The 26,178-nt window shown below is 43.6% G+C and overlaps 1 protein-coding gene across 3 annotated transcripts in view; it reads left to right on the forward strand.

Moving 5' to 3' along the window:
- The first annotated feature begins 3,375 nt into the window (after positions 1–3,375).
- Positions 3,376–26,178, forward strand: part of SMAD3 (SMAD family member 3) — a 68,621-nt gene continuing 45,818 nt past the window's right edge. For all 3 annotated transcript variants that reach the window (XM_062501208.1, XM_062501210.1, XM_062501209.1), the window contains exon 1: positions 3,376–3,581. In XM_062501208.1, coding sequence (XP_062357192.1) covers positions 3,376–3,581 — 206 coding nt within the window. The remainder of the gene's footprint in view (positions 3,582–26,178) is intronic.

The raw sequence follows: 26,178 nt of genomic DNA on the forward strand, positions 1-26,178 counted from the left end.
TTAATTCTGGTCCTATTCATGAATCATATCAAAACCCAAGGTATGCAGATGTTATTTTTCAGTCATTTCAAGGTGCTAGTGTATTAGTAAAAAGTTAAGAAATTCAAAATAGCTGTAAAGAGTTTGGGTTTTTACTTGAAATGTTTGGTTTCCTCATACCATTGTAGACTACATATATCTTTATTTCTCAGTAAGAGCAAACTGTGGCCCTGAACCTCCACAATTCTAAACACAAGCAAAGATAATGACTTTTTAAAAGAAAAGAACAAACTGTTCCACAAAAAATGAGCACAATCAGAAAAAGAAGCATAAGCTTCTTCTGCCTAGTGGTGGCTTCCAAGACGTCAGACATTTTGTAAACCAGCAATCGGATCCAGACCACGCAGAATTGGGACGGTCCTGCTTTTCCTGTTAATTTTTCCACTATGAGAGTGTCCAAAACTCTGTGAAATAAAGGATTACTGTCTAGGGGTTCAGAAAGTCATATTTTCATAGAACAGTTCATTCTGACAGGTAACCCCAGCAAGTACACAAGCTGTTCCATTAAATGTCATGGCCTTAAGCTTAAAAATGTATCCCACATCCCAAGCCCAAGTGTTTGTTTTCAGGAGTGTTTTCAGTGCTGCTGTGGCCCAGAGTTTAGATCAGTGGTTTAGCTGCCTACACCTCATTTAGAGGTAAGCAAGTGAGACCCAGTTTGGTTTAGTATTTAGCAAATTATCTTCACCCTTTTGCCACTAAATCACTGTACAAGCACAAGCAAACCACTGGGCTCTTCCTCTCCTTCCCCTTATTCAAATGTACCCAGGCCATGACTTGTGATATGACTGTGAGGAGTAAAGATCAGCCCATGAATATGGACAGAAAATTCTAGAAGCTCTGCTGAACCAAGGTCACAGCATGAATTCTGAGTGTAGTGATGAGATTTGAGTATTATCAAAATCTTTCTGGATGAAAAAAGCATGGAATGGCTCCCATGGTTTTCTATCCAAAACAGCCAGAAAGAAATGTTGGTCCCCAGAACAGAAATCTGCTGTGAGATCACCCTGTTGTAATATGGACTTAGCAGGTCTGAGGCAGGTCCTTCAGCCTCTGGGCCTGCAAAATGTGCTGGACCAAGAATTGAGAGAATAGAAAAAGATTATTTAATTTCACCTCATCTCAAAATATAGTAAGAATATTTCTGCATTTAAAAAAAAATGTATCTAACTTCCCCATCTATGTTTCACTTGGTTCACATACTCAGGCCATTTTCTAAAGCTGTGAACAACAACTTTTAAGTAAGAGTTCAGATCCCTAAATAATCACAAACTATCAGAAACTTGGCCTCTTCAGAAAAAAAACAAACATGAATATGCAGGGAGTCAACAGCACTAGTAAACCAGTAATTGAGGCATCTTGCTTTCAGTGTAAATAGTATCAATATTTTTTTTTGCATTGCTTTAGAGGTATTAAGAAGACATTTCCTCAAACAATGCTGGGATCATCTAAAGGGGTTCCACATCTCTGTACTTCAGACATCTCAGCCGAAGCAGCCAAAAACTGGGTAAGGGCAACAATCCAAAATTTTAGCAGTGAGCCTCCAAAATTCAAGACACTCAGGGAATGCATGTTGGGGAATAATGTGAGAATGCTGAATTAAAAAAAAAAAATAAAAAAAACAACAAGAAGAGGAAAGGGCTTATTTAATTTGTATCCAGTATTAATATTTCAAAAATTGGTACTGTCAATTTGGAATAAAAGCCTGTGTTTGAAATGCCTGCGAAAGCCAAGGCAGTTGCCTCAGAGCCTCAGACGCTGTCTGATCCCATCGGCTGCTGAGTTGCCACGAGGCAATCTGGAGGGCTGGCTGCTCCAAATCCACAGGCACGGGGAGCTTTGGGATGCCAGCTTTCGAGGAGTCTCCCCACTGGGTTACTCGGGATGTTGGAATATGAGAACGTGGGCTGGCAAGAACCCGCGTGTCTGGGAGCTGCCGAGCAGCCCTGCAGGCTTCCCAGATTCGGTCCCTTCTGATAGCACGGAGAAAACTGGGAAGAGTATTCATCTCAGCCTGAAAACTCAGAATTTGGCAGCCAGGTCCCACAAAACTTTCACCCTGGTGCTCCTGGGCAGCTGTTGCAGGGACATGAGAAGCAGCTGGAGCTGAGAAAAGGAACCAGCCTAGTTGGAGGCACCTGATGACTCTGCAGGTGCCTCTGAGCCTCCTTGCTCAACACCGTTTTGGGGTAGTTTAGCACAGAACTGCTGCTTTGAGTAGCTAAAGTTTATAATTATATGTTTTTTTAGGAGCTGGGCTCCCTTTCAGCACGCTTGAGATCGGGGAGTGTGACAACCCAGTCTGCCCAGTGATGGAAAGTTAGAAACTAGAAATGTACCTGGATGCCACCCTGAGTCAGCCCAAACCGAAGCATCTCTACAAAACACCTAGATGTGAACAAACTGCCGTCCTCTGACAAAAATATTCCGTCTGAGAATTTCTGACCAGCTCCGGCGGTAAACACCTCCAGGGTGTCGTTTTTGTCTGATACAGGGCAAAAATTATTCGGGTACCTGTTGCTCGGGGTGGAAAGATGAGGGAATGGAATAGTAAATTAAAAGGTTGGAACAAAAAAACAGCTGATCGTCTGAGCACGGCTGGCCAGGCTGTGTTCAGGTATCCGTGTGGGAACGCAGCTTTCCACGGACGAAGCGCCCGTGGCAGGGGCTGCAGCCACGCCGAGGACCCTCTTGTCCCCTTCCCTCACTGAGTGGGCTTTGCACTTGTGAGGCTTTATACTTTATTTTCCTGTCTCCCCTCGGAGGGGTTTGTCCGAGTTGCTCTTCTTGTCCTTCTCCCGGGCTTTTCTGCCCTCGCTGTGGGCCCCGAGCAGCGCGATCCCCCTCAGGGAGCCGGGGCCTCCGCGGGCGGCGATGGAGGCGCGGAGTTCCCGGCGGGCCGGCCGCCTCCCCGCCCTCCTTCCTTCCATCCTCCCTCCTCCCTCCCTCTCTCCCTCCCTCGGCGGCGTGTTTGGGAGGGAAGGAGGGGGTGGAAGCCGGGCCGGGGCGGCCAGCAGGCAATTTGCATGAGAGACAGACTGGGAATGAGCTGGAGTGGGCGCCTCTCCGCGCACACAGAGCGGGGCAGCAGGGGGAGGAGGAGGAGGAGGGAGCTGCCGCCGCCGGGGAGAGGCGGCGAACTCCGGGCAAAGTTTAGAGCCGCGGGCCCGCGGCGCTAAGGCAGCGGCGGGGCGGGGAGCGGCCGGGCCGGGAAGGGCAGGGCCGGGCCGGGCTGGGCCGGGCCGCCCGGTGTGAGGCGGAGGAGGCGGCGGAGCGAACGCGGGGGGCGGCGGGCAGAGCGCGGAGCCGGCGGCTGGCGCTGCTGGCACAGCCAGCATGTCCTCCATCCTGCCCTTCACTCCTCCCATCGTCAAGCGGCTCCTGGGCTGGAAGAAAGGCGAGCAGAACGGGCAAGAGGAGAAATGGTGCGAGAAGGCGGTGAAGAGCCTGGTGAAGAAGCTGAAGAAGACGGGGCAGCTGGACGAGCTGGAGAAGGCGATCACCACGCAGAACATCAACACCAAGTGCATCACCATCCCCAGGTACCGGGGTGCGGAGGGCGCGGCTGCCGGGGCCCTGCGGGGTGCGGGTCCCCCAGGGACCCCCAGGGACCCCCCGAGCTCCGGCACGGCCGGGACTGCGCTTGTTTTGCGGTACGGTGTTGGTCCTCTCTGCCTGCTCCCTGCCTAGTTCAGAAAAGCCCCGTAGCTGGCTACAGAATTGAATTACTCTCTAGTAACGACAGAGAAAACGTAGTGGAGAAAATGCGCCTCGAGCCGAGATTATAAAAAAGAAAAAGTTGGAAGCGCTGCGGATCGGTTCCACTCTCTGAGGGCACGCTCATTGTCAGAAGTTTCTCAAGTGCTGTTGCCTTAAGATTTTCTTGTGATTAATGCGTCAGGAAAACGGTTTTGTTTGGGTTGTTTGGCTTCTTCCAAATTACTCCTCTGAAGGGGTGATTTAGAGCCCTGCTCTGCTGATGTTTTCGAATTACTTTTTAAATTGGGAATGCAAACGGCAGGGCTGAAGGAAGTTGTTTGGAGTGCAAACAAACACCCCACATATCTGAGGATGTATATAACTGATTTTTCCCTCAATTTTTTGAATGAACTTAGATTTCATTTTCAGTCTCCATTCCGAGCTCAATCCATAGGGCCATCATAAATCATAAAAGACGTGTATAAAACTATCCCATCTAAGAATAATTTTCCAAGTAACTTTCAAATGGCTGCCCACAAGTGGTGTTTTATTGCTGCAGATTGTTGATTTCTGTGAGCTCAGCCAGATGACTGCTGGGTCTGTTCCTGATTGTTGTTTGAGAGTATTTTTTTTTTTTTAAGCAAAGGCCAAAGTTCATCCCAAATATTTGAATGCTGCATAATTGTGTGCTTCTGCGTGAGAAGATATCTCTGTGTGTGTGTGTATTCATGCTTTTCTCTGGCACAAACAAATGTATGCTTTCTTGGTTGTCAGAATGATTTAATATGCAGGAGCTGATACAAAGCAGCATCTGTTGCATGAAAAAGTGAAGCAAGTAGCTTAGAAATGTGGATGTTTGGAGCTCCTAAAATTTTCTTCCAACAGCTGTAGTGTTATTTTTTAAAGGAGAAATAAAGCCTCCTTATCTTTGTTGGTGCTGAATGACTGTGGCTAATATTTTGGCCAGTAATGCAAATGAGAGCTCTCAGCCTTTGTTAGAGTTGCTCCGGCTTCTACTTGGAGCAGAAATCAAAACCTGTAGAGCCACCACACAATAAAAATGCCTTAATACCTATATTTTTAAAATTCTTGATAAGCAACGTGCTTTCCACGTAGATAATTCCCTTTGTAAAGCACTTCCCTGAAATATTTATCATTTGAAAAGAGGAAAATTGCTGGAGCAGCCCTGCTGCTGTGACCTGGGTATTGTGTGTGGCTGATGCTGACCCGTTAGGGAGCAGAGCATGAAGTCCCGTGGAACTTCTGTGACTCCTAACAAGGTGGTTTAGATAAGGAAGGATTTGATATTTTATGATTTAAGGGAATAAAAGAGTTGGGCCAAACACAATGCCTTTATTTAAAAAAAGATGAAAAAAAAAGAAAAGGTTGAAAATAAATAACAGCACAAGCAGATATCACCAGTCATGAATATTCTCACCTTCAGAGATTGTCCTGGCTGTTCCTACTGAACGTCTGTTCCTCCTCTGTTAAAGAAAATCTGTGCAGAAATTGAAACATTTCATGTTAATTTATGACACTCAGCCTGGATCCTGCAGATCTTAAACCTCGGCATGGGGGAGAGGCATCAGCCTGTTTTTGTGGGAACCCCTTATAACTCGGCATTAATTTTTAAACACAACTTCATATGTGCTTTTATTATTGTTTAGGAACGAGAGTGGTTCGGTTTTCTGCGCCGAGGTGTTGCTATCTGTGTGTCAGAGGTTGGGGAACGGTGTGGAAACCTGGAACAATCTCTCTGAAGTCAGTGCAGAGCTGCAGCTCTGACCAGGCCTTGTGACTTTAAGAGCTGTGCCTTTTCCTCTGGGCTGCACTTCTCGTCCTAATGTATCTATGAATCTGATTACTGTGTCATCTGAAATTAGTGTTTGCAAGATGATTTTGCTTTTCTTTTAAGTTTATTTAATATTTTTCACATATGTCATTTTACTGTTTACTCAAATAATATCTTGGGGAGGGGGGAAAGGGGGGAAAAGCATCATTAAGGATTAGCTCATGTTGTGCATTGTCTGTAATGCATCAGTAGACTGAATTACAGTGGAGCCATGCCAGTGATGACTCTGGCCCAGCAGGAGCAGGGTAAGTCCAAAATTAGCTATTGTATCCATGAGACCGAGCAAGTTTCACGTGGAAAAGGGCTCCATCTTTGCAGAAACATTGCTCGTGGGAATGAGGGCTACGCAGCAAATTCCTGGGCTGATCAGGTGGGGTTGTTTGAAGAAAGGACAGGAAAAAAACGTTTGTTTTCTTGTAGGGCTAAGGAATTAGAATAACAAATGTATTCCCACTGTCACGTTTATCTGCTGGGATCTGGAAATGTGTACTACATGCTACCTCTTGACAGATTAGTAAACAGGGATTTGTTTATTTGCTTGTGTATTTGCTCAGCATGTATTGCTTCTCCAAGTGCTCCGTTTCAGAGGTGGTGTGACAGACACCCCGGGTTTTCTGTTGAGATCCTGTGGCAGGCAGCAAAAGGCTGGAAATGCCTTCAAGGATTTCAGTGTGAGTCTCCTGGCAAGAAGAATTTTTCCTTCTTGTTTTTACGGCTGGAGGAGGAAGTAATTTCCACCTGAAAAACTCTGGTGGTCTGGACCATCTGGTGGTTTCTTGTGGTGCTGGTGCTGCACAGGACGGCTCCTTTAGAGGATCTTCCTTCCCTCCACTTCTGGGCACAGCTGCCAAAGCCCATCCTGCCCCAGCAGGACCTTTCTTCAAACCTCTGTGCCCTGAGCTGGTGGCCTTCGGTGTCAGAGCTGTCAGAGCGAGTCGTGGGTCTCCCTGGCAGAAAGGTTTTTTCATCCTCTCTTGGGTGATAAAGTTGAGAGCTCACATTCTTCAGCCCATGAAAATGCATCCTTTGTCACAGTTGCCTTATCTTGAAAGGCCAGCTTTCAGGATGAGCATTTTTAGCACTTTTCAGACCAAGCTGAGGACAAGTGTGCCATTAACACCTACCCAGCACAGCCAGCTGGGTGTTTGTGGCCTCTCTTCTTTGCTTTGAGCAGGCTGAGATCTGCTCCAGCTGCTCGCAGAATTTTTGGTGGCTCTATTCTCTTCAGAGACCAAAAAATAGGGTATTAATGGCATCTGCATGAGACATTCCTACCAACCTGCAAAAATTTGAGTTTCTAACACCCTTCTGAGCAGAAGGGAGGCCGTTTTGTGCCCCTGAGAAACCAGCAGCATTTGCCCTGGAAATGACGTGTGATGAGTGTTTAACTCAACATTTTTAGGGTCTGGTCTGCAGAAACCAGACCATGTGATGGACACTCAGTAATTTCTAAAAGCTGTGCAATATCTATAGTCTTGCTGTATGAGATAGTAAATGCTCAGTTTCAAGAGCTTTAGTGGTGCTACGCACACAAAGACATAAATCTTCTGGCATTTTGTAATATATTTTCATATGCACATTTTTCTTTTGAATTTATTACTGTATTTATTTATTTTGGTATCACCGGTGGTTTTAGGGGAGCCAGGATTCCTGTATGTAAGGAACACCTTTTAAGTGGTGGAGGTTTGTTTTAATTTAGAGAGCAGTTTTGAAGAAAGGTGGGTGTTATTTCTTGTGGAATTCATCTGATAAGGGTAGAATGTACCAATTGAAATGGAAACATGGCACATTGGCTTGTTAAAAGCCACTGAACAGGGTGTTCCTTAAGTAATTTACATTTTGGTGGGGAAAACCAGGGATAATACACAAGGAACATAATGCATAAAGATAATAAGGAAGGAACATAAGTATTTCAGGAACATTTTTTTTTTTGGGGTGTGAACACGGCTTCTGTTGTGTTGGGAGTTGACCACACAGTATTTACAGGATTTAATCAGGTTCTTAGCTTTGAGGTGATACCAGGAAAATAGGAAACTGTGAGGATGTTAAGTGGCAGGGGCTGTCTGCAAGACCCTGAAGGATGTTGTGGTTCGGCACCATGGTGTGATTTTGGGGTTGTTGGACTTGCTCCTTGTGGGTCCCTTCCACCTCGGGATATTCCCTGACTGCATGCTCTTCTTTTGGGACTGCTGCCCATCTGATTGCAGCAACAAGCAGAGCATCAGTCACAGTTTTGTGCGTCCATGGGCAAATTTATCTGTTTTTCAATGCCAATTTCAAACTACCTTGTTTCCAGCTTTGTGTCCCTGAGTGTGAGGAGCTTTAATATTTCATGGTCTTGTCTGGGAGTGCGTGCAGGAGCATAGCCCTGGCGTGCAGGGCCGGTCACAGCCCAGTCCCTGTGTGCAAACACCTCTGCCTGCCATCACCCTGCTCAGCTCCATCCTGCTGGGGATTTTCCTGCTGCAAACCCATGTCAGTGACCTCTGTCCTGCCGAGCTTTACGGGCAGCTTTTACAGCCCTGCCCCAACCTTTGTGCTGCTGCAGTGCCCTCATCAGCTGAGGCACCCAGGGCTGCTCCACAGCCCAGCTCTTGTGGCCTCTGTGATGCTGTGCGGGTCGGGTCTGAAGGTGAAGATTGAGCCTGAGCCTGGCAGAGCTCCAGGAGTGTTTGTACAACCATCTTGGGCACAGGGTGTGACTCCTGGGGATGAGGCTGGAGCTGGATTCAGTGGTCCTTGTGGGTCCCTTCCAGCTCAGCTTTTTCTGTCACTGCCTTTCACAGGTCATCCCCCCGTCTCTGGGCACAGATTTCTGCTCCCTGCAGCCCCTCCAACTTTTCCTCCCCACCTTTGCACTTGTTCCTGCCTCTTACATCAGCCTGGGTAATGTGTGTGGAGTTGTTGTATTCCTTCCACACGATGCCATTCCCAAAAACAAAGCACTGCTGTCAGGCTGGAGCAATAATGTTGGTACAGCCGGTTAAGGAGCAACTACACGCTCAGTTATTGTGGCAGGGACAAGGCACTGGGAGGGGAGGGAGGCTGGGGGGACTTTTGGTCCCTCCCCTCAAAAGAGTTGCTGCTGGAATGGCACAGCAACCCTTTATTAAGGGGTCTCCTCAGTTTTGTAATTTCTCATGCAGTCACTACAATTCAAACCCTTTTGCCAGTATATGTATTTATTTTTTTACCTGAGTTGTGCAGGCCAGCTCGAACTTTGCATTAAAACCAGCGATAAAACTCCCCCTGTCTTGAGAAACATCCAGAGTATTTATCCAGAACACTGAGGGGCTAAGAGGAAAGAAATGATTTTACCATTTGTTAAGATGCTTTCAGATATTCATCTCTGCCTTGCATTCTTCTGCCTTTTCTCAAAAGACTAAAGGAGTTAAAATAGCTTCTGAAGGGACTCATGATGTTCTCATTATATTGTGTAGTGTTGAATCTGTGTGAAATGTTTAAAATGGTTGCTTAACTTTCATAGTATTTGGAAGAGACCCCGAATATTGCAGTCATTTAAATATAATGAGAAATAAATGCAAAAAATGGATGAAATAAAGAAATACACACTGTATGGGATTACCACATCGGGGATCCAATTAAAACGAGTTCTAATAAATATTGGTTTAATAATGTAAACTTGTGATTACTATATTATTACAACAAAAATAAAATTAACAAGATTTAATGGACTGAGCAACCATTAATTTTCACTTGTTAATTTATTAGGAACTTCTGATGCTGTTAGATGCACAGTAAAGCCATTATCCTGCATGAACTACTTGATGAAATAAATAGGGCCAACAAGTGCTTGAATTAAATTGAAATCAGTTTTTATTCCTAAATTATCTCTTTCTGTTGTTTGGGTTATTTTTTTTATTACTACTACGTTTTAGCTTTCCTCTACTGAGTGCAATTAAATTTTCAGGGATGGGATGCAGTACTCCTCCAGCCAGGCTTATAAATAGTCATAATTAACTTTTGTCCTTTTCGGCCTTGATGTGTTTGTCAAAAAAACAAACAAAAAAAAAACCCCAAAAAACATTTTCCAGCCCGGAGCCGCCTGTGCTGATGGGCAGAGAAGGGAGGGACAGGAGAGGGGAATAAAGCCGGGGCAGAGGTTCTTGTCCACACCCTGCAGTTCCACGGGGTGACTCCACCAGCTCCAGCAGATGTTTGCTAATTCCTTTTGGAATTGGTGATAATTGGGCTCTTGGCACCTTAGCACAACTTTGTGTAGCTGAGGAGCCAATAACTGTGGGTTGTTGCAGTAATGCTGCTTTTAAAGGTGTTTTGGAGCCTTTCAGATCTGACCAGCGTTTGCTGGTGTCTCTTTTCCCCCAGGGTGGTGGGATTTGCCCTTGGGGAAGTTTGATTGCTCCAGGTGACTTTGTAGAAACAATACAAAGCCAGAGCTGTTTTGGTTTTTTTTATTGTCTTAAAGACTCAGCTGCTCGGAGGACACAAATGGGAGTAGGAATAAACTATTCCTGCGTTGTAATAGCAGCTCTATTTAAAACCCAACCAAATAAAACCAAGTCTTACCTTCACAAGGGCCCAGCCAGGTAAGAAACTCACCCTGCTTTGTAAAGGGTCACCCAGGGATCATCTGAACTCCAGCAGGAAATCTCTGTTAGCTAAGGAAACCTAAGATGTTGTAGCTGCACAGTGCCAGATACCCAGATTTGTTCCTTCAGCAGCAAGGGAAGTTTCTGTGTGTGCCGCAGAGACTTCTGACAGTAGCAGCTGCTGCTGCTGTGGAAAATATGAATTCTGTCTCTCACTGATGAGCCTCATGAAAGAACGTGCTTAAAGCTGCAGTAGAACCTTCCTGTGAGAAATGTAACCTGTGTGAGTCTGGGAAAGGTCAAGAGGTGATCCTGATAAATTCTGTAGGGCACAAGAAATACCTTCACAGCTCACTGCTGTTCAGCACTGGGTTATGAGGGAAGGAGGGGACACGTTTCAGGGGCTGCAGCTGTGCTCTGTGTGTGCCCAAATTGTCCTGGAGCACCTGCACAGGTGGGCTGGGTGCCTGACCCTGTGCCAGGACCATCTGCTTGTCCAGCCCTGCAGGAATATGGGAAAGGAGGGGTGGGAATCCTGGAGAGAGGGATTGCAGTGGGTGATGTGTCAGGAATTGATCCTCTCCCTGGGATTCTTGCTTTCTCCGGGGTTCTCAGAGTGAAAATAGTGGGTGAACCCTCCTTACCTCACTTTGTAATTTGCAGTTGAGAATTTCAGTAAATGTTCCTCACAAATTGCATCATAGGAAAGATCAGAGTTTCTCTCTGAAATGGTGACGTTCATTAACCATAACTCTATCTTTTTTTTAAAAAAGGAAGTCAAGACAGAAATTTCCTCCTTTGTGGTAAAGCTGCAGCCAGCAGAGGTTGAATGATGGATGCTGACACTGACTCTCCTTTTTCACAACAAAAGAGGAGAAACTTTGTGTCCTTCCTGTTTTAGTTGCTTGAACATGAAAAGAGAAATTCACTTACTCTTTGTATGTACAGAACAGTTAAGGTTCACAAAATATATTGGGCTGAGAGGAAGACATCTGTGGCACGTGAGAATGCCTCTGTTTCTGTGTTGAATGTGTGACTGTTGTTGCTTTATCTACTTAACAGCTGGAGAATTCTTTTTCCCCCAAATTTCTTTTCCTGCATTAACTGGAATTTTAATGTTGCTGTGTGGGAAGACAAAGACCCAACTACAAAAACCTTTAATTTTGTTATTCTGAGAGAGACCAGACGTGGGTTTTTTTTTTTTTTTTCCATAGAGATCCGAAATCTATGGTTTCCATACATATGGAACTGTACAGAAAGGTCATTATTATTTGTTGAACAAATTGTTGTTCCCCTGGACTCAAGATGCAGAGCCAGCTTGTAGCACATGTGTAACAAACAGTATCTGAAAATTTCTCAGTGTTTAAAAAGCACTCAGTCTAAATGAAAGACTAATAAGCAGCTGGAGAATTTTCTCACTCTTTTTGTGTTTGTGTTGTTACATAGATTTCAGTAAATTTACTTCCAATTTAAAGGCAAGTGAAGGGAGAGTCAGGCCAGCAAGGAAAGCAGTGAACTGAAAACAGGGCCAAGGTGTTTGTGGGTTGAATATTGTCCACTTTTCTTTTTTAAATTCAGGGATTTGGTGATTTCTGTGAGTTCTTTGCAGGATTTGAAGCCTGCCCAGCAGAGCCTGTGAGACCTGAGGGCTCCAGCCCTGGGAAGACTGGACTTGTCAGGCCTGGGCTGGGAATCTGCCAGGAAGCCAGGCAGGGTTTTGCTGGAAGTTTGATGAAAATGATACTTCCTTGCAAAACATTTAATTTTCACAGGAATTCATTCATATTTCAGTGAGGGTTTGCTGATGGGCACTGGTGGGGCTGGGCAGAAAATCTCCACATTTGTAGCTGAGGTACCTCTGGAGTGGGTGATTCTGCGCCTGGGCAGAAGGCAGCATTGGGCTGTTCTGTGGGTTTTTTTTTTTTTTTTTGGTTTGTTTCCTTTTTTTAACCATTTGAACCAGCTTTCAGGCCAGTGGTGAAGCCCTTATTCCAGTGTGCCCTTCTCCTGCCTCACAGCTAGACAAGCTTGGGAAGCAGAAATGTTTTCTAGATAATTACAATTATCCCCATAAAAAAATTACAGGCCTTGAACTCAGGAGAGCACAAGGTCTGCTAATGACATCTGTCCCTGCTTTCCCAACAATCATCAGCCTGTGGGATAAAAAGTCTGGAACAGCTATTGATGTTGGCCTGGAATCTTCAAGCAAAACTCCAGTGGGCACTGGAGGTTCTGGAGTAATGACCATGTAAGAGTTCCACAGGCTTGGGATGGGCAGATTTAGAGATGACTTGGCTAATCTTTCTCTATATCTTCTTCTTGGGCCTAAATTTACCTGAAATACTCAGTGTGAGCTTCACCATCAGTCCAGTCTATCCTATTGGCCTGTTTCATGTCATTGTTTCCTGTTGAAAATTATCTTTTTTTTTTCTTTTTTTTTTCTCTAGTTTTTGCACACGAATGGTAGAAAGTGCAAGCCAGAAGATGTGAAACCACTGTGGTAGAACGAAGCTTTACACAGCAAAATGGCAAATTTTAAAGAGCAGATAATCACTGTCTACCTATTGGAGCTGATACAACTTTCTAGCAGGTTTCTGTTGCCAGTAAAAGTCTGCTGCCACTCTGCAAACTGAGTTGAGCTTTGCTCTGAATTAGGTGTCATAAATAACTTGTGTTTAGGTAGACAGCTGATTATTGAAGCTTTTCCCTGAGCCTGGTTTTGCTTGTTTGGGAGAGCTACAGGCTGAAAGTTCAACTAGAAAATTGCAATTGCATCTTTGTTTTTCCCAGTCATAACTGAATAAAGATGGATTTTCAGTTGTGGATTGCTGCATAATGAATGCACAGTGTGGTTAGGGATGACTGAAAATAACAGGGTTTGTTCCACACCACTGTGGAACTGTGAGCAAAACACTGCACCCTGCTTGTACCTTAACTACCTCCCAAATGCAGTCCTGGCCTGTCAGGGAGTTAATTACAGTTGGGAAAGCTCTTAAAATCCCAAGATTTTAAAAACCTCTTGCAAACCCCATTAGCTCGCTGCTTCAAAAAAGCTTCCTGCTGCTGCCCAGCATCTCATTTGTATTTAGAAAGCAATTTTAATTTTGTTGGAAACTCTCTGTGAAAATATGTAGGTGCTACGTCAGTGAGAATATGAGAATTCCACAGATGTTTAGTGGTAAACTTTGGCTGGGTTTGCCTAATATTTATCTATTCATCTCTGTAGCAGTGCCTCCTGTACACATGGAATATTTTGACTGGTTGATACACATCATACTGCAGAGGTCTGCTCCCGAGCTCCAGTCTGAGGTCTGTTAGCACAAGTCCAGGGGAAACTCTATACATGTAGCCTCATGTTTTCACTTAAGTAATATTCTATAGCCATATGTGAATTTAATGCCATCCAAATACAGGTTGGTAAATGAAAGAAATGTGTGTCTGTTGCTGGTGGACTTTTACAACCATGACCTGCAGCAAAACCACTTGGAAAGATGTAATTTCTGTACCTATAGCTGTGTCTTCTGCTGAATGTTTTGGCAGCCTCTGAGTGTTGAGCACTCACATCTATTTGCTTCGAAGCTCCTTTGCATCTGAGGTCTTTGTGGGGAATTGTTCTGAAAGAGATGACTGAAAACTAATAGCTGGCCATCTGGCTGGAAACAACATTATTAATTAAACGTTCTCTTTTAAATCATTTACAAGTTAGATATAAATGCTCTTTTCAAAGCTATTGAAGCAAGATGAATTTGAAGCCTTGCTGTGGGAAACAGGGTATTTAATGTATCTCTTCACTAAAATGAAGGGTGGAGAAGTAACATCTGAGATCAGGGTTGCTTAGATAAGCTGAGAGCAAAACAGCCTCTGGATTTTTTCCCTGTGTGTTTTACATGGTTGCTTTCCTTGAAGGAGAACAATTAAGCTCCAGTGCTGGCAGCTACTCCCATTTAAAAATAATAATAATAAATCTTTACAGTACAATATTCATTGAGTCCTCTTAAAAGACCTTTTCATTACGTGCTTTTGAAGAGGGAGCATTTGTGGCCTCTCATTTTATACCAGGGTTGTGATCTTAAATCCTGTATAGCAGAAGGATTTTTACCCTCTTTTGCTGATGGGGAGAGTGAAGTCCTGAGAGTGGGGTTGATTTATCTGAGGCTGATGGGGGCAAAGGGCACTTTGGTGCAGACATCCTAAGGCCTGCTGCAGTTTTCCATATCCAAGATTGAAGTGGCATCTTCCTGTGCTCTGGATGGAAAACAGGAATCAGTTCAAAAGCTGCTCTCTCTGTGTTACACCAGTGAATTTATAACATGGGGACTTCATAAAACTCACTTTCAGTTAAATAGAGGAAGAAGCCTCTAGCATTTTAGGATTGTGGACTCAGAACAGTGTGGAATGGAAGGGACCTTCCAAGCTCATCTTGTTCAGCTCCCTGGATGTCCAGGGACATCTTTTACTGAGGTTACTCAAAGCACCCTCCAGCCTCCCTTGGAACACTTGCACTGCTGAGGCATTCACAGCTTCTCCACACAAAAGAAGTTCTGAGGATACACCTCAAGGGATGCTATTTCATTTTATGTCCATATTTTCCAGCCTTAGGAGGAGCATGGAGCCTTTCTAGCGTGATTTTTCAGTACCTTAAGGATCCCAGCAATTCTTTTTGGAGTGTCTGAGTGACCCAAGAACGAGCTTTAATTCAGACCTGTCCATGTTACAGTTCCTGGTGGCTGCATGTGGAAAATATGTGTATTAGGATATTGAAAGAACAGAGTAGCTGTTTGGATGGATAGAAATTCATGAAGGGAGCACCCTGAAATAGGATTGAAAGAACAGTTCCATGTAAACATCCCCTCTGTTTTGTCCCTTTACTTCTCCATTTGTTCCCTGATGGGGTTTGTGGTGTAAAACAAAATTGGTGCCAGACACAAATGAGCCCGTGGGGCCAGTGAAGGATTTGGGAATGCTGGCCTGAAATGGGGTCCTGTGAATGCCTGCTTTGCATGCCAGGCTCTGCTGGTTTGAAGGCCCTGTTGGGGGAGCTGCTTCTAAACAGGAATAAAAATAGCCATTGGAGTGTTCTGCTTTTAGAAAGAAAAAATAGCATTTATTGGATTATGATTGGCTGATGACTTTGAAGCTGGAGACAGTTTTATATTACAGAGCTTTTCACTGTGCTTATTCTCTCAGTTCCTGTTTCCCCCCCCCCCCCCGCCCCCTCCCCAGCCTTTCTTTTTCCTCTTTTCTTGCTTTCTATTTTTAGGATGGCATTTCATAGTTTCTGTTCAACTGCCAGACCAGCAATTCCAGAAGAAAGAGGAAAGGTGGGAGGTAGAGCTAATGATCACTGTTAGTAATTTGCCTTTTGAGTTTGTGTTCAAAGTTTATATGTTTCCAATTTGTCTGACAGTCAGTGAAATTTTGTGCTTGAAGCCATTGATCACGCACATTTAACAGTGCTTCAGTAAAAAGAGAAGAGCAGGAAGTTTAGGACTGGAGAGAGGCCATTAAAAGTTTTAGGACAATTTTATATTTTGTTATACGTGTGTGTATATATTTAGTTTTTTTATATATATGTAAAAATTTGTGTCCCATAGGATTAGCTTCAAGTTGGACCCTGGTATTAAATTAATCATTCTGTGGAGGGAAAAAAAAAAAGTAACTTCATTTAAAAAAATGATGGCGTATTACCATTTGAACAAAACACTTCTTTGGTGTTACATATGCCCACAGAAATAAAATAACAGGATAATGGTTTTCCAGTCAGCTCTAAATGCTGACTGAATGAATGAATGAATGAATGAATGATCAGAGTTGCTTTAAGGGCATGAAATAGGGAGAGGGAATTTTCAGGAATACCCAGGTGGGGATGGATGTGCCATTGCTGCACCTTCCTGGGAAGGGCCCTGCTGCTAAAAGTTCTTCCCTGAGCTGCAGCTGCCCAGAGGCTCTTGGCTCATTTGTGCCTTTGTGACTTGCATTCTCCTGTGTGTGCTTTGTTTATTTGTTTAGGGGTTGGGGTGGGGTTTTTTTATATATTTTTAAAAATTTTTTAATACATTTTTTTGGTATTATTTTTCTCCCTTGTGCTGTGGCTGAGAACCTTAAACAACAGGTAAAGATGGTTATTGGGAGGACAAGGAAGGGAACAAAAATGTTCTTTGTTTTGAAAGCAAAGGGTGTAACTCAGTGTGAATGTGTAAAACAATCCAGCCACCGGTTCTTGGGTTTGAAGCCTGAGTGGGGGTGACTTTTGCCATTAGTTCAATAAGTCACATTTTTCACCTGTGTCAGTCTGGGGCCATCATTTTTGCACGTGCAGAGCAGCTCTGAATTTACTCACTGTGAGAGAGGAACTGGGGGAGCACAGAATACTTGGTCACACTTGTGCTTTAGGATCACCTCTTGATTTTACAAATCCTGTCACATTTAATTCTTAATTTTGCTTTGCAGTCCATGTTCTACTTGGAGCTCTGAAGGATATTTTTCTAGGTCTCTCTGAGGGTTGAGTGTTGTCAAAAGTTGGCTGAAAATTGGTCCAGTGTAACTGCACATGTAATGTATTGCTATAAATTAAATAACCCAGGAATTATTTTTGGAAGACAAGGATTATTTCAAAACACAGCTAATAACTTTCCTACCAGTGGTTCAATAAGTTATTCCTGTTGGTTAAAAATTGCGCCTCACGATTAATTGTAGGCAGTTCCAGCTTGCAGGATATTTTTTAAATTTAATTTTTATTTTTCCCAGCAAGTGAGGTGGTTACTTCAAGGCACTTAACTCTCTAAAATAAACATGTTTTTGAATAAGCAGGAGACAGACAAGTCTTGTGCTTCACAAAAGCTGATCCAGTTTGTTCCTGAGGAGTGCTGCCCAATCTGAATCCTTTGGGAATTCAGTGTACAGCCTTGCCCATAGGATAACCTTTCTCCAGTTGAGTTTTCTGGTGTTATCTCCTGGCACAAAAGAGTGGAGGAGAGAGCCAGTCGAGTGTTTGAAATTTGTCTGTATTTATATCTCCTGCAGTGGTTTTCAGGCCTGAAGATTGTGACTGAAGAAACCTTGAGCGTGTGTGGTGTGCAGCAGCTCAGGGAGGTGAAACTCCTCCTGGGGCTGTCCTTTGGGAAGTTTTAAATGAAGTTTTTCCCAGGCTGAAGAAGCCAAAAGCCACTGTGAATGTGTGCAGTGGGGTGGCAGATGCAGCTTGGTGTAGCAAGGGGCATTGTGTTGGTGGAAGTTGAGATAACAATAACCCCTGCTTTTATTTGTCAATATTTTTTTATCTTTTACTTTAAACCCAAATATTTTCTTCATATGCCAATAAATGGCAGAGTGGATTTGGACCAGGCATCTCTGTGCTGCTGAGTTGCTTGGAAGCCAAATTAATTGTAATAGAATTGACAGCTCTGAATTGTCTGATTTCCACATACTTGAATACTGTCATATCTCTACATATTATGATAATGATTCAGCAGTAACATAATTTTATTTCTGGTTTCTACTTCAATGAGTGTAGCTCCTGTTACCTACAAACCACTGCAGGAATGTTACTCACTGGTGAACCACTTGTCTTTGAAGACCGTGACTGTGCTGAAGGGGTTTGTTTTCTCACATCCCACACCAGGCTCTGGCAGTTTCCTGTCACCATCGCTGCCAGGGATTGTTCAATACAAGTTTGTGGCTTCAGCAGCACGTTGGTTTGTCATGATTTCATGGTGAATAGGCACCTAACCACTGCAGCTTGGCCATTTGGGGACTGTGCTGAAGGTGACAAGCATTGAAGATGCGAACTCAGATGCCTTTTGATGTCCCCTTCAAAGCAAACACTAAATACTGTTTATTGTGTGAGGTGAGTGGCCCATTAGTGGCCATGTCCTTTAATGAAGAACTTGAGCTCTTACATTATCCTTAGTCTGGCACTTTTCCTGAGTGTTGAAAGCGTTTCTGTACTGGGGCAAGGTGTTATAACAAAGTCAAATGTGGGTGCAGAACTGCCTGGGTGTAGCAGGGATTTGGCATCGTGTGGAACGTGGGGAGCTGAGTGACCTTTTGTGCAATGAATAAATGAAATCCTGCTCCATCTCTTAAAAGACGAGTCTGGCTCTGCAATTCAGGCATTGATTGCACACAGATAAGATAATTAATTGAACAACAGGCAGCATTACCTGGCAGTTGCCTAATCATCCTCCCCATGTGCAATAATCTGCGACCCAGATGCGTTGGACAATGCAGATGTGGAATACTATAACTTTATGGCACTTTTAATTTACTGAAAATCAGCTGCAGCACCTCGGGTTTTGTCAGAGACGAGAATATTTCAGAACGCGGACGTGTAAATGTCAGTGACAGGAGTTGTGCCTGGAGCGTACTGAAAATACAATCCTTAAAATGTTTTTCCTTTAATTTACATCAAAAGAATCTTGTCTAATTTTAACATATTGTTGCCATCGGGTGGTGGTGTCCATGTGCAGCTCCAATCAGTGTAGCACTATTTCTTTCCTTGTCTTTTTGCCTTCACTGAAGCCACTCTAAATTATTTCAGCTAAAACCTCTCATTCCGTGGTATTTGGGTTCTTCCTCTGCAATACATGAAGTGATAGATCAGCACCTAATAAAAGTGGGATTATCTCTGAGCTGGAAATAAGTAAAAAGAGCCTACTGTGGAAATGGTAGGGCTTGCTTGTCATTGCAGATTTAATAATGATAATACTTGTAGTAACTCCAGCAAGGTGAGGGTCTTCAGAGGGCTTTGTCACAAACTGCTTTTTACTCCTTGCAAACTCTTTAGACTTTAGCTGTTCACACTGTTCCAGTGCTCTCGCTGCAGTCATGCAAATATCACAAGCTGTTCAACTTGTTCATTTATTCTCTTGGAAAGGCAGAGAGAAAAAAACCAGCCCGGACTTGCACCCTGGAGGGAGCTGTGCAAAGCCAGGCTAAGGATTCTGGGGGGGGAGCTGTGGAGTTTTCTGTTCTTTTGTTGATGATGCTTTGCTTTCTGTCATCTCTTAGCAAATAATGAATAACAGTGATGGTGTGCTGCGAGACATGAAATCTGGAATTGTTTATTCCAGTGTGTGTGTGAAGCAGAGGCATGGCCAGAGCCAAGTTTCTCACGGGCTGCTCTGGTTTGTGCCTGGGGCAGGAGTTTACAGCTATCTCGGTAATAAAGGCTCAGGGTCCCTGCTATTTCTGCTTCCCAGGTTCCCCGTGCATGGCAATTACTGTCCCTTTTGGGATCAACACCTGTCTCTAATTTCCAGCAGTAACAAAGGACTCTGCTCTATGAAACCCTCTGCTCTTTGTGTGTGGAGAACTTTGCTTTTCCATTCCAGGGCTGGAGGACACCGCGAAATAAAAGATAAAAGCCAAGTGAAGCCGTTGCTGCAGTAGGCCTAAAACAAACTTTAAAAATCGTGAGGTTTTTCCTTCCTTCCCTTCGTGGTTTATTTTTGTCTTTCTTTTTTTTTTTCTGTGGGGGAGGGGGTGTGCGGTGAAGATCTGTCTCTAAACACCAACACCGAAATTTTGTTGAGGAAAATTTTGTTGCCCTTGGTTGTTCGGGGATTTTTTTATCACCTTTCCCACCTTAAGAACCGCTTTTTGAAAATGAAGATTTCCACAGGCTCAGTCCTGCAAGCCTTGCCCTGTGTTCATGGAGAGCTGGAGGAAGCTCCTTTGCCCTGTGCAGCCTTTGGATGAGTAATAATGGTCCCAGCACATTTACACGTGCTCCAAGTCCTGCACCTTCTGAAGAATTTTGCCAGGTCGAGCCTCCTGTAAGTCAGTGGAGCTGATCACATGTCTGAGTTTAACCATGTCATTCCCTCCCCGAGATCTGCAGCTGCTTTGTGCAGGGCTGTGGCACTGCCTGAGCTCTTGTCACGTCCCTGTGTTTCTGAGAGATGCTTTCCCTGAAGTGCTGTTGCTTCAGTTTTATTTTTCATTCTTCATAGCAGATCTGTTCAACAACAGGGTTGCTGCTTCTTTGAACTCTAAAAGCATTTTGGACAGGATTGCTCGTAAAAGTGATTTTTCAGCTTGCAGTGACTGCTTACTAAATACCTATTTACTACTTCGGGTTTTAGAGAAAGTGGAACATCAGGTAATTAGTTTAACTCCTTGTTTCCAGTAATCACATCTCTCTGGGCCAGCAAATGTAAAACAAAAGGAGACTGAGGGAGGATGTGGCTTCATGTTACAGCACTGATTTAGCCCGGTGGTAGAACACCATTAAAAGGCACAATCCCATTTCTGGCTGTCTCTGAGTTTGCTGCACTTCTGAGTCTCTTTTTATCTTTATGGCAACAAGACCACCCACTCTAATACCTTGTAAATGGTGTGCTTTTAAATCAGAGCTTGTGGGTAGAGTTTTGACCTCTATTGAAATTAGTACCCTGGACAAGTGTGTCTTTCAGAAATGCGTCCTGTCCTTATTTAAAGATAACAAGACAGAGATTCCACTCTGCTGTTTTTTGTTTTGTTTTTTTTTAACAGCTAATAATCTCCCCACATTAAAAAAAAAAAAGTACCATATTTCAGCTGCAATTGGCCAGTGTCGTCTTACAGCATTGCTTCATTTTACCTCTCTTGGCCAGACTGACAAATCCTGCATTATTCCCTTTTCCCCCTTCAATAAATACACTTCTTACCCTGCTGGGATTCAGACCTCACTCATCATTGTCTTAATAGAAGCAATGGATTGAAACTCTAATATCTTTTGTTTTAAAATGTTTTCTTTTGCCCTAAACTGTTTTTGTGGGTTTATTTTTTACCAAGTTGCACACAGCTGCTTGCTTTACAGAAGTCTAAAAACATTATGTTTAGAAAATTACCTTTTATCAACCAAATTTCTCCTCTAACAAGGGAATTAAAATAAATTTGGGAGGATTTAAAGCTAGATTGCACCTTAATTCTGTTGGGGAGTGGTAAAACCAGCACGGGGGGGGGGGGGGGGGGGTGGGTCTTATCTTTTCCACTGGAGAGAAAATTTAACTCTCTGCCTGTAGAAGTCTCCCACCAAATCCTGTTAAATCAGGTGATGGTAAATTTTGTCTCATGATGGGGTTTTTTTTTAATGTTTTGGGTTGTGTGCCCTTGTAGCTTTTGCTCCTTCAAAGGACTTTTCTGAACTTAGCTCCAGGAGGGTAAAGGCACTTGTGAAGTCACATCCTGATTGCAGATTAAGTCTAAATTAAAGCCTGGGATTTGGAGAGGGATGGGGTGTGGGAATGTGGGTATCCCCATGGCCTCACATTTCTGTGGAACCCAAACTTCCCAAATTCCTCTGCAGGGTCAGCCCAGACACAACTCCAGAGGTCTCCTTCTCCCCACCTGGAGAAACCCTGGAATTATTTGTGGCACTTCTGATTCTACCCAGAAATAGTTTTGGAGAATAAGAACTATTTTGGAGAGTAAAAAGGTGGGCAAATTGCCCAGGAAAGTCAGTGATAAAGTTTAATTAAAAACCCCTCACCCCTGAGGAGCAGAGCAGTGCTGGGTGATGAACCAGCTCACCTGTGCTATGGGTAGGAGCAGCAGTGAAGCAAGTCAGAGTTGGGGTTTGAGTGTGATTCCCACGATTTTAGGAAAAACAGAAATTTCATCCATCAAAATCATCGATCTTCTTTCTTATTTATCTTTGTTTTTATTATAGATCTAGTAGGATTTTATAGTTTCAGGAGGCGTGTGGGAAAGACAGATATTACCAATCTTTCAAATATTTCTTTTATGGGTAAATTCAGGACAAAACAGTGTCTTGTTTCAAGCTGCACTTAGCATTTGTGCCCTGAGGGAAGAGCAGGGCTGCGGAGCATCATCGAGGGCTTGCTTGGACAAGCTGCAATGAATGTTAAATAACTGTTTGGGAGCAGCTCGTGCTTTTAACTTAATAAATATACATTGTGGTAATGTTAGAGGAGACCTCAGGATTATAATTATTTCAAATATGCTTTACAAGTGCTTGGCAAAGCAATTTGGAGTCTCAGTGAGGAGCACAAACTCGGAGGAGATGCAGGGAATTTTCCTTCATCCCACGTGGATTAAAGCAGCAGAAGACATCTGCCTGTCCTTTGGCATCCAGCAAGGTGGGAGGTGTTGCAGTAGCACTGGAAGATGTATTTAAATACATCTCATGGTGGCAGATTGATCCTCAGGTGGAGTCCAGAGTTGCTGGACACCAGCTGAGCAGTGAATTCTGCTGAACTGAGATTTCTACCTTGAGCTTCTTGTGTCTGGAATGCTGCAGTTCCAGGGAATAATTAGAAATATTCCTTTTGACTGATTGATAAACTGATGCCCTTGGCAAGCTTAAAGGTCTGTGAGCAGAAAGATGAGTTATTTAGCATTTACCTGAATAGTTCTGAGGTCCAAAAGAAGCTCCAGGTGCCTAGTATTTCAGGGTCCCACTGTTGTGAGTTTGATAAAATAAAAAGGGCCCCTACTCCGAGGTGGTTGCCATTCTGTGGAATCTTTCATTTACTTTATTCTTGCATTTAATCTAGTGCAGGATGAACTCTGACACTTCTGAGGCATAAAGGAGGTAAGATTATAAACTGTTGTGGTGTAAATTGTCAGAAGGTGATTAATGCTGGAAGCTGTTTGTTTATTGTGATTGTGTGGACGGTGGCCAGCACAGAGCTGCATTGTTCACCCTGATGCAAACCCTGGAGGCAAAGCTCGGGGCACTTCTGTTTCTGTGTGCAGCTCTGGTGTTGCACACACACAGAGTTGGCAGGTTTGGAAAGCTCAGCCCCAAATTTTTGGGCTGTCTGGATGGTCTCACACGTGGGAATTGACTCCACAAAACTAATACTGGGAGCTGAGATGCCTCTCCAGGGTCAGAATTGTTCCCCATGTGACGTAATTGGCTTTTCTGGATTTACCACAACCTGTAGCTTTGAGCAGGCACAAAGCAGTGTGGAAAACCTTCAAGCTCTGCCCAGACACTTTTTTTTTTTTTTTTTTTTTGATGAATCTGGGGAAACCTGGAAGCTGTTTAAAATAGCAGAGTGATTAATTTCCACTTCATTTCTTCAGTCAATACTTGGACAAGAGCTGCACCCTGGGAACCAAGCATTTAAATGCAGGCTGAGAAGAAAGGAGATTGCTCACATACCTTTTGGTTTGTTTCTGTTCAAATGGAGCAGAAATGGAGCAGAAATTCATACAAATGGAAATTGGTGCCCAACTTGCCCTAACTGGACCTGAAGTGGCCCCTGTTCTTCCTCTCAGTGTGGGGGGGGACTGTCACAGCCTGTTCCTAAGTAAACCTGATGTGTATTTAATGATGTTTGATTTCTCTGGGGCAGTTTTAGGGTTGGCTTGTTCCTATTTGGGGTTGCTCAGTCAGAAATCACATCCAGGGTGTAATACATGGCCAAGGAGGGGCTCCAGCATTTTCGGAATCTCTGTGTTTCCTGGGTGGTCACATGCAGCAGTTTGTGGTGTTTCCAGTTTTGTTTTTTTTTCTTCTTTTGGGAGCGTATTCCCATTTTCCCTGTTCCTGCTTTGTGCAGCACACGAGCCGTTTCCTGTTGGCAGCAGGAGGGATGATTTAAAAGTGGTTTAAAAGCAGCTCTACCATCACATTCCAGGGTAAAACTCTGCCAGCTCCCAGCTGCCCTCCTTCCCAGCCACTCCTCAGATCTAAGCAGGGGATGGGATGCACCCGGCATGAATTGTGGCACAAACAGCCCATTCCCAACCATCATCTTTCCCAGGAAAAGTGTGCCCGAGGCCGCATGAAAGGGAAGCAGGGAGGTGGGATGGGGCGGCTTGGCTCTGGAGGAGCAGCCTGGGGTGAGCAGGACAATGCAGGAGTTCACTTCCTCCTCCAGAAAATGGCCAGGCTCATCATGTGCTCCAGCAAAATTTATGGGATACTCCGATGTACAGGTTTTTTTTTTTTCTTTTTGGTTTTTGAAAAGAAGGATCAGCTTGCAGAACTGTTAGATGTTGATGCCAGATGTATTTGGATGTGGTTTGCTTTGTTCTTAAACAATAGACAGTTTTAAAGAAAGAGGAATATTCCTTGTGCCCATATGTCCCATTGTTTCCACCATGGGTATAATCCTGGCTACAGGGCTCAGCATTATCATGCTGATTCTGCTGGGAGTGATTCATACAGTTGGAACTTTGTCATCCAGTTTGCGGAATCTTTGATCTCTGCCCTTCTTTTCTGATCGAATCTGGGATCTGCATCCTGTGCTGGAGTGGGGAAGAACTTCTGGAGTAGGAAATTCCAGCACTGCACACCTAAGAGGTGCTGGGACTGTTAGGTGTAAGCAATTAGTTCTGTTGCAGTTTTTCATGGTGCTGTGTTCTACCAGCAAAGATTTCAAAGGGAAATAATATGCAGATTAAAAAAAAAATCTAATGGCAGACCAACAGCATGAATTTAAAAAATAATTTTCAAAATGCTCACAAAGGAACAAAAAAATCCTCCTGGTGACACTTGCTTTTAATGTAAGCTAAGCATCTCCTTCTTCCACGAGGGTACATAAAATGTACTTTAAATATATGGGAAGCTATCAGGAACTCAGGCACCTGAGGATCATTTAGCTTTTTTTCTTTTTCTTACTTGGAATTCTCATGTCTTAAATTTACTTATCTAAGGTACCAAGGAGTATCTTTGATTTCTCCCTGAAATTCAGGGCTGATGGCTGAAGGTACTGCAACACAATTTCCTGGCTGTGCGACCCAGACTAGGAGTGATGAAACCATAATTGGATTAAATGTTTTCCTTTACCGTTGGGGACATGGATAAAATTTGTGTCTTTGAGTAGTTTTGTTTTTGCCCGCTGGTTAAAGGTCCTGGGCTGGTGGCTGTGTCACAAAGGGCTGAATGGCAGATGGCAACCATGGAAGTGCAAATTAGCAGCAGCTGACAGTTCTGGAGAGCCGCTGCTTGTGCTGGGTCTGTTCTAGGGATAAAGTGCTGGATACTCCATCAATACAGAATAGAACTTCCTTGGAATCTTTCACTCATTTAACCCATCACGAGTTCTTTCTTCTGTCCATTTATACTTTCTCTGCGTGTTCTTTTATTCACTAAAATAACTTGTTGTGTGAGACCTGGATTTTAATTTATGGACAAAAATTCCTAGGCTTTACAGTAGCCAAAAATTGTATTTTTGATTTTAGAATGAGAAAAATCACATTCAGGCACACAAAGGTGAGGGGAGAAAGGAAAGTGGGCATAAGGTTCCCATTGGAAATGCCTGGGGGACTTTTAGTTCTCGCCAGTAATATTTTGCTGACTTGGGAGTGGTGGTTACAGATTTTGCAAAAAGTAACATCCGGTGTCCTGGGCCAAGTGAGCCCTGAGTGTGATTCAAGGTTTTTCTGGGAAATGGTGGATTTAGCAACACAGGATTATCATATTGCCTCAACACGTTGAGTACCTGCTGGTGTGTGAGGCATCACAGCAGCTTCCAGCCTTCCCAAAAAGATCTTGGCAAAGATGGCAGCAAAAAAAAAAAAAAAAAAAAAAAGTCTCTGGGCCTTCATACAGCACCAGCATAAGAGGTTTGATTACCATCTACAGCAAAAAAAAAAAAGATTTTTACCTAGTTTTAGCCAATTACTCAAAATGGCAATCACATTTTAAAATGTCTTTAGTATTGGATTTTTTGGCTTTTTTTTTTTTTTTTTTTTTTTTACCTCAAAGAAGGTCCAATCAAGTTAAGGTATAACATGAATGGAGTAGCACAGCAACCCAAAGCATTTGATGCTTTCCCCAACCTAATAAATAATTCAATTGATATGCAGAGAGTTGTACAACAGTGTTTGGATGGTGATGCTTTACTCGACTGCTCCCTAGCATGGAAATATTACATTAACACTGGATAAAAGGGAAATACAGGACTTAAAGTCAAGAGAAGTAGCAGGTTTGCTTGTAAGGATCTTCAAATCCAGCTGCTGCTGCAAATCTGGAAATGACTTTGTATGCAGCAAAACTTCTCAGGTGTTGCCTTTTCAGCCCTGGAAATTTGGAGGCAAGGTGGAACGTGGAAAAAT

The sequence above is a fragment of the Cinclus cinclus genome, chromosome 13, assembly GCF_963662255.1.
Source record: "Cinclus cinclus chromosome 13, bCinCin1.1, whole genome shotgun sequence".
Lineage (NCBI taxonomy): Eukaryota > Metazoa > Chordata > Aves > Passeriformes > Cinclidae > Cinclus > Cinclus cinclus.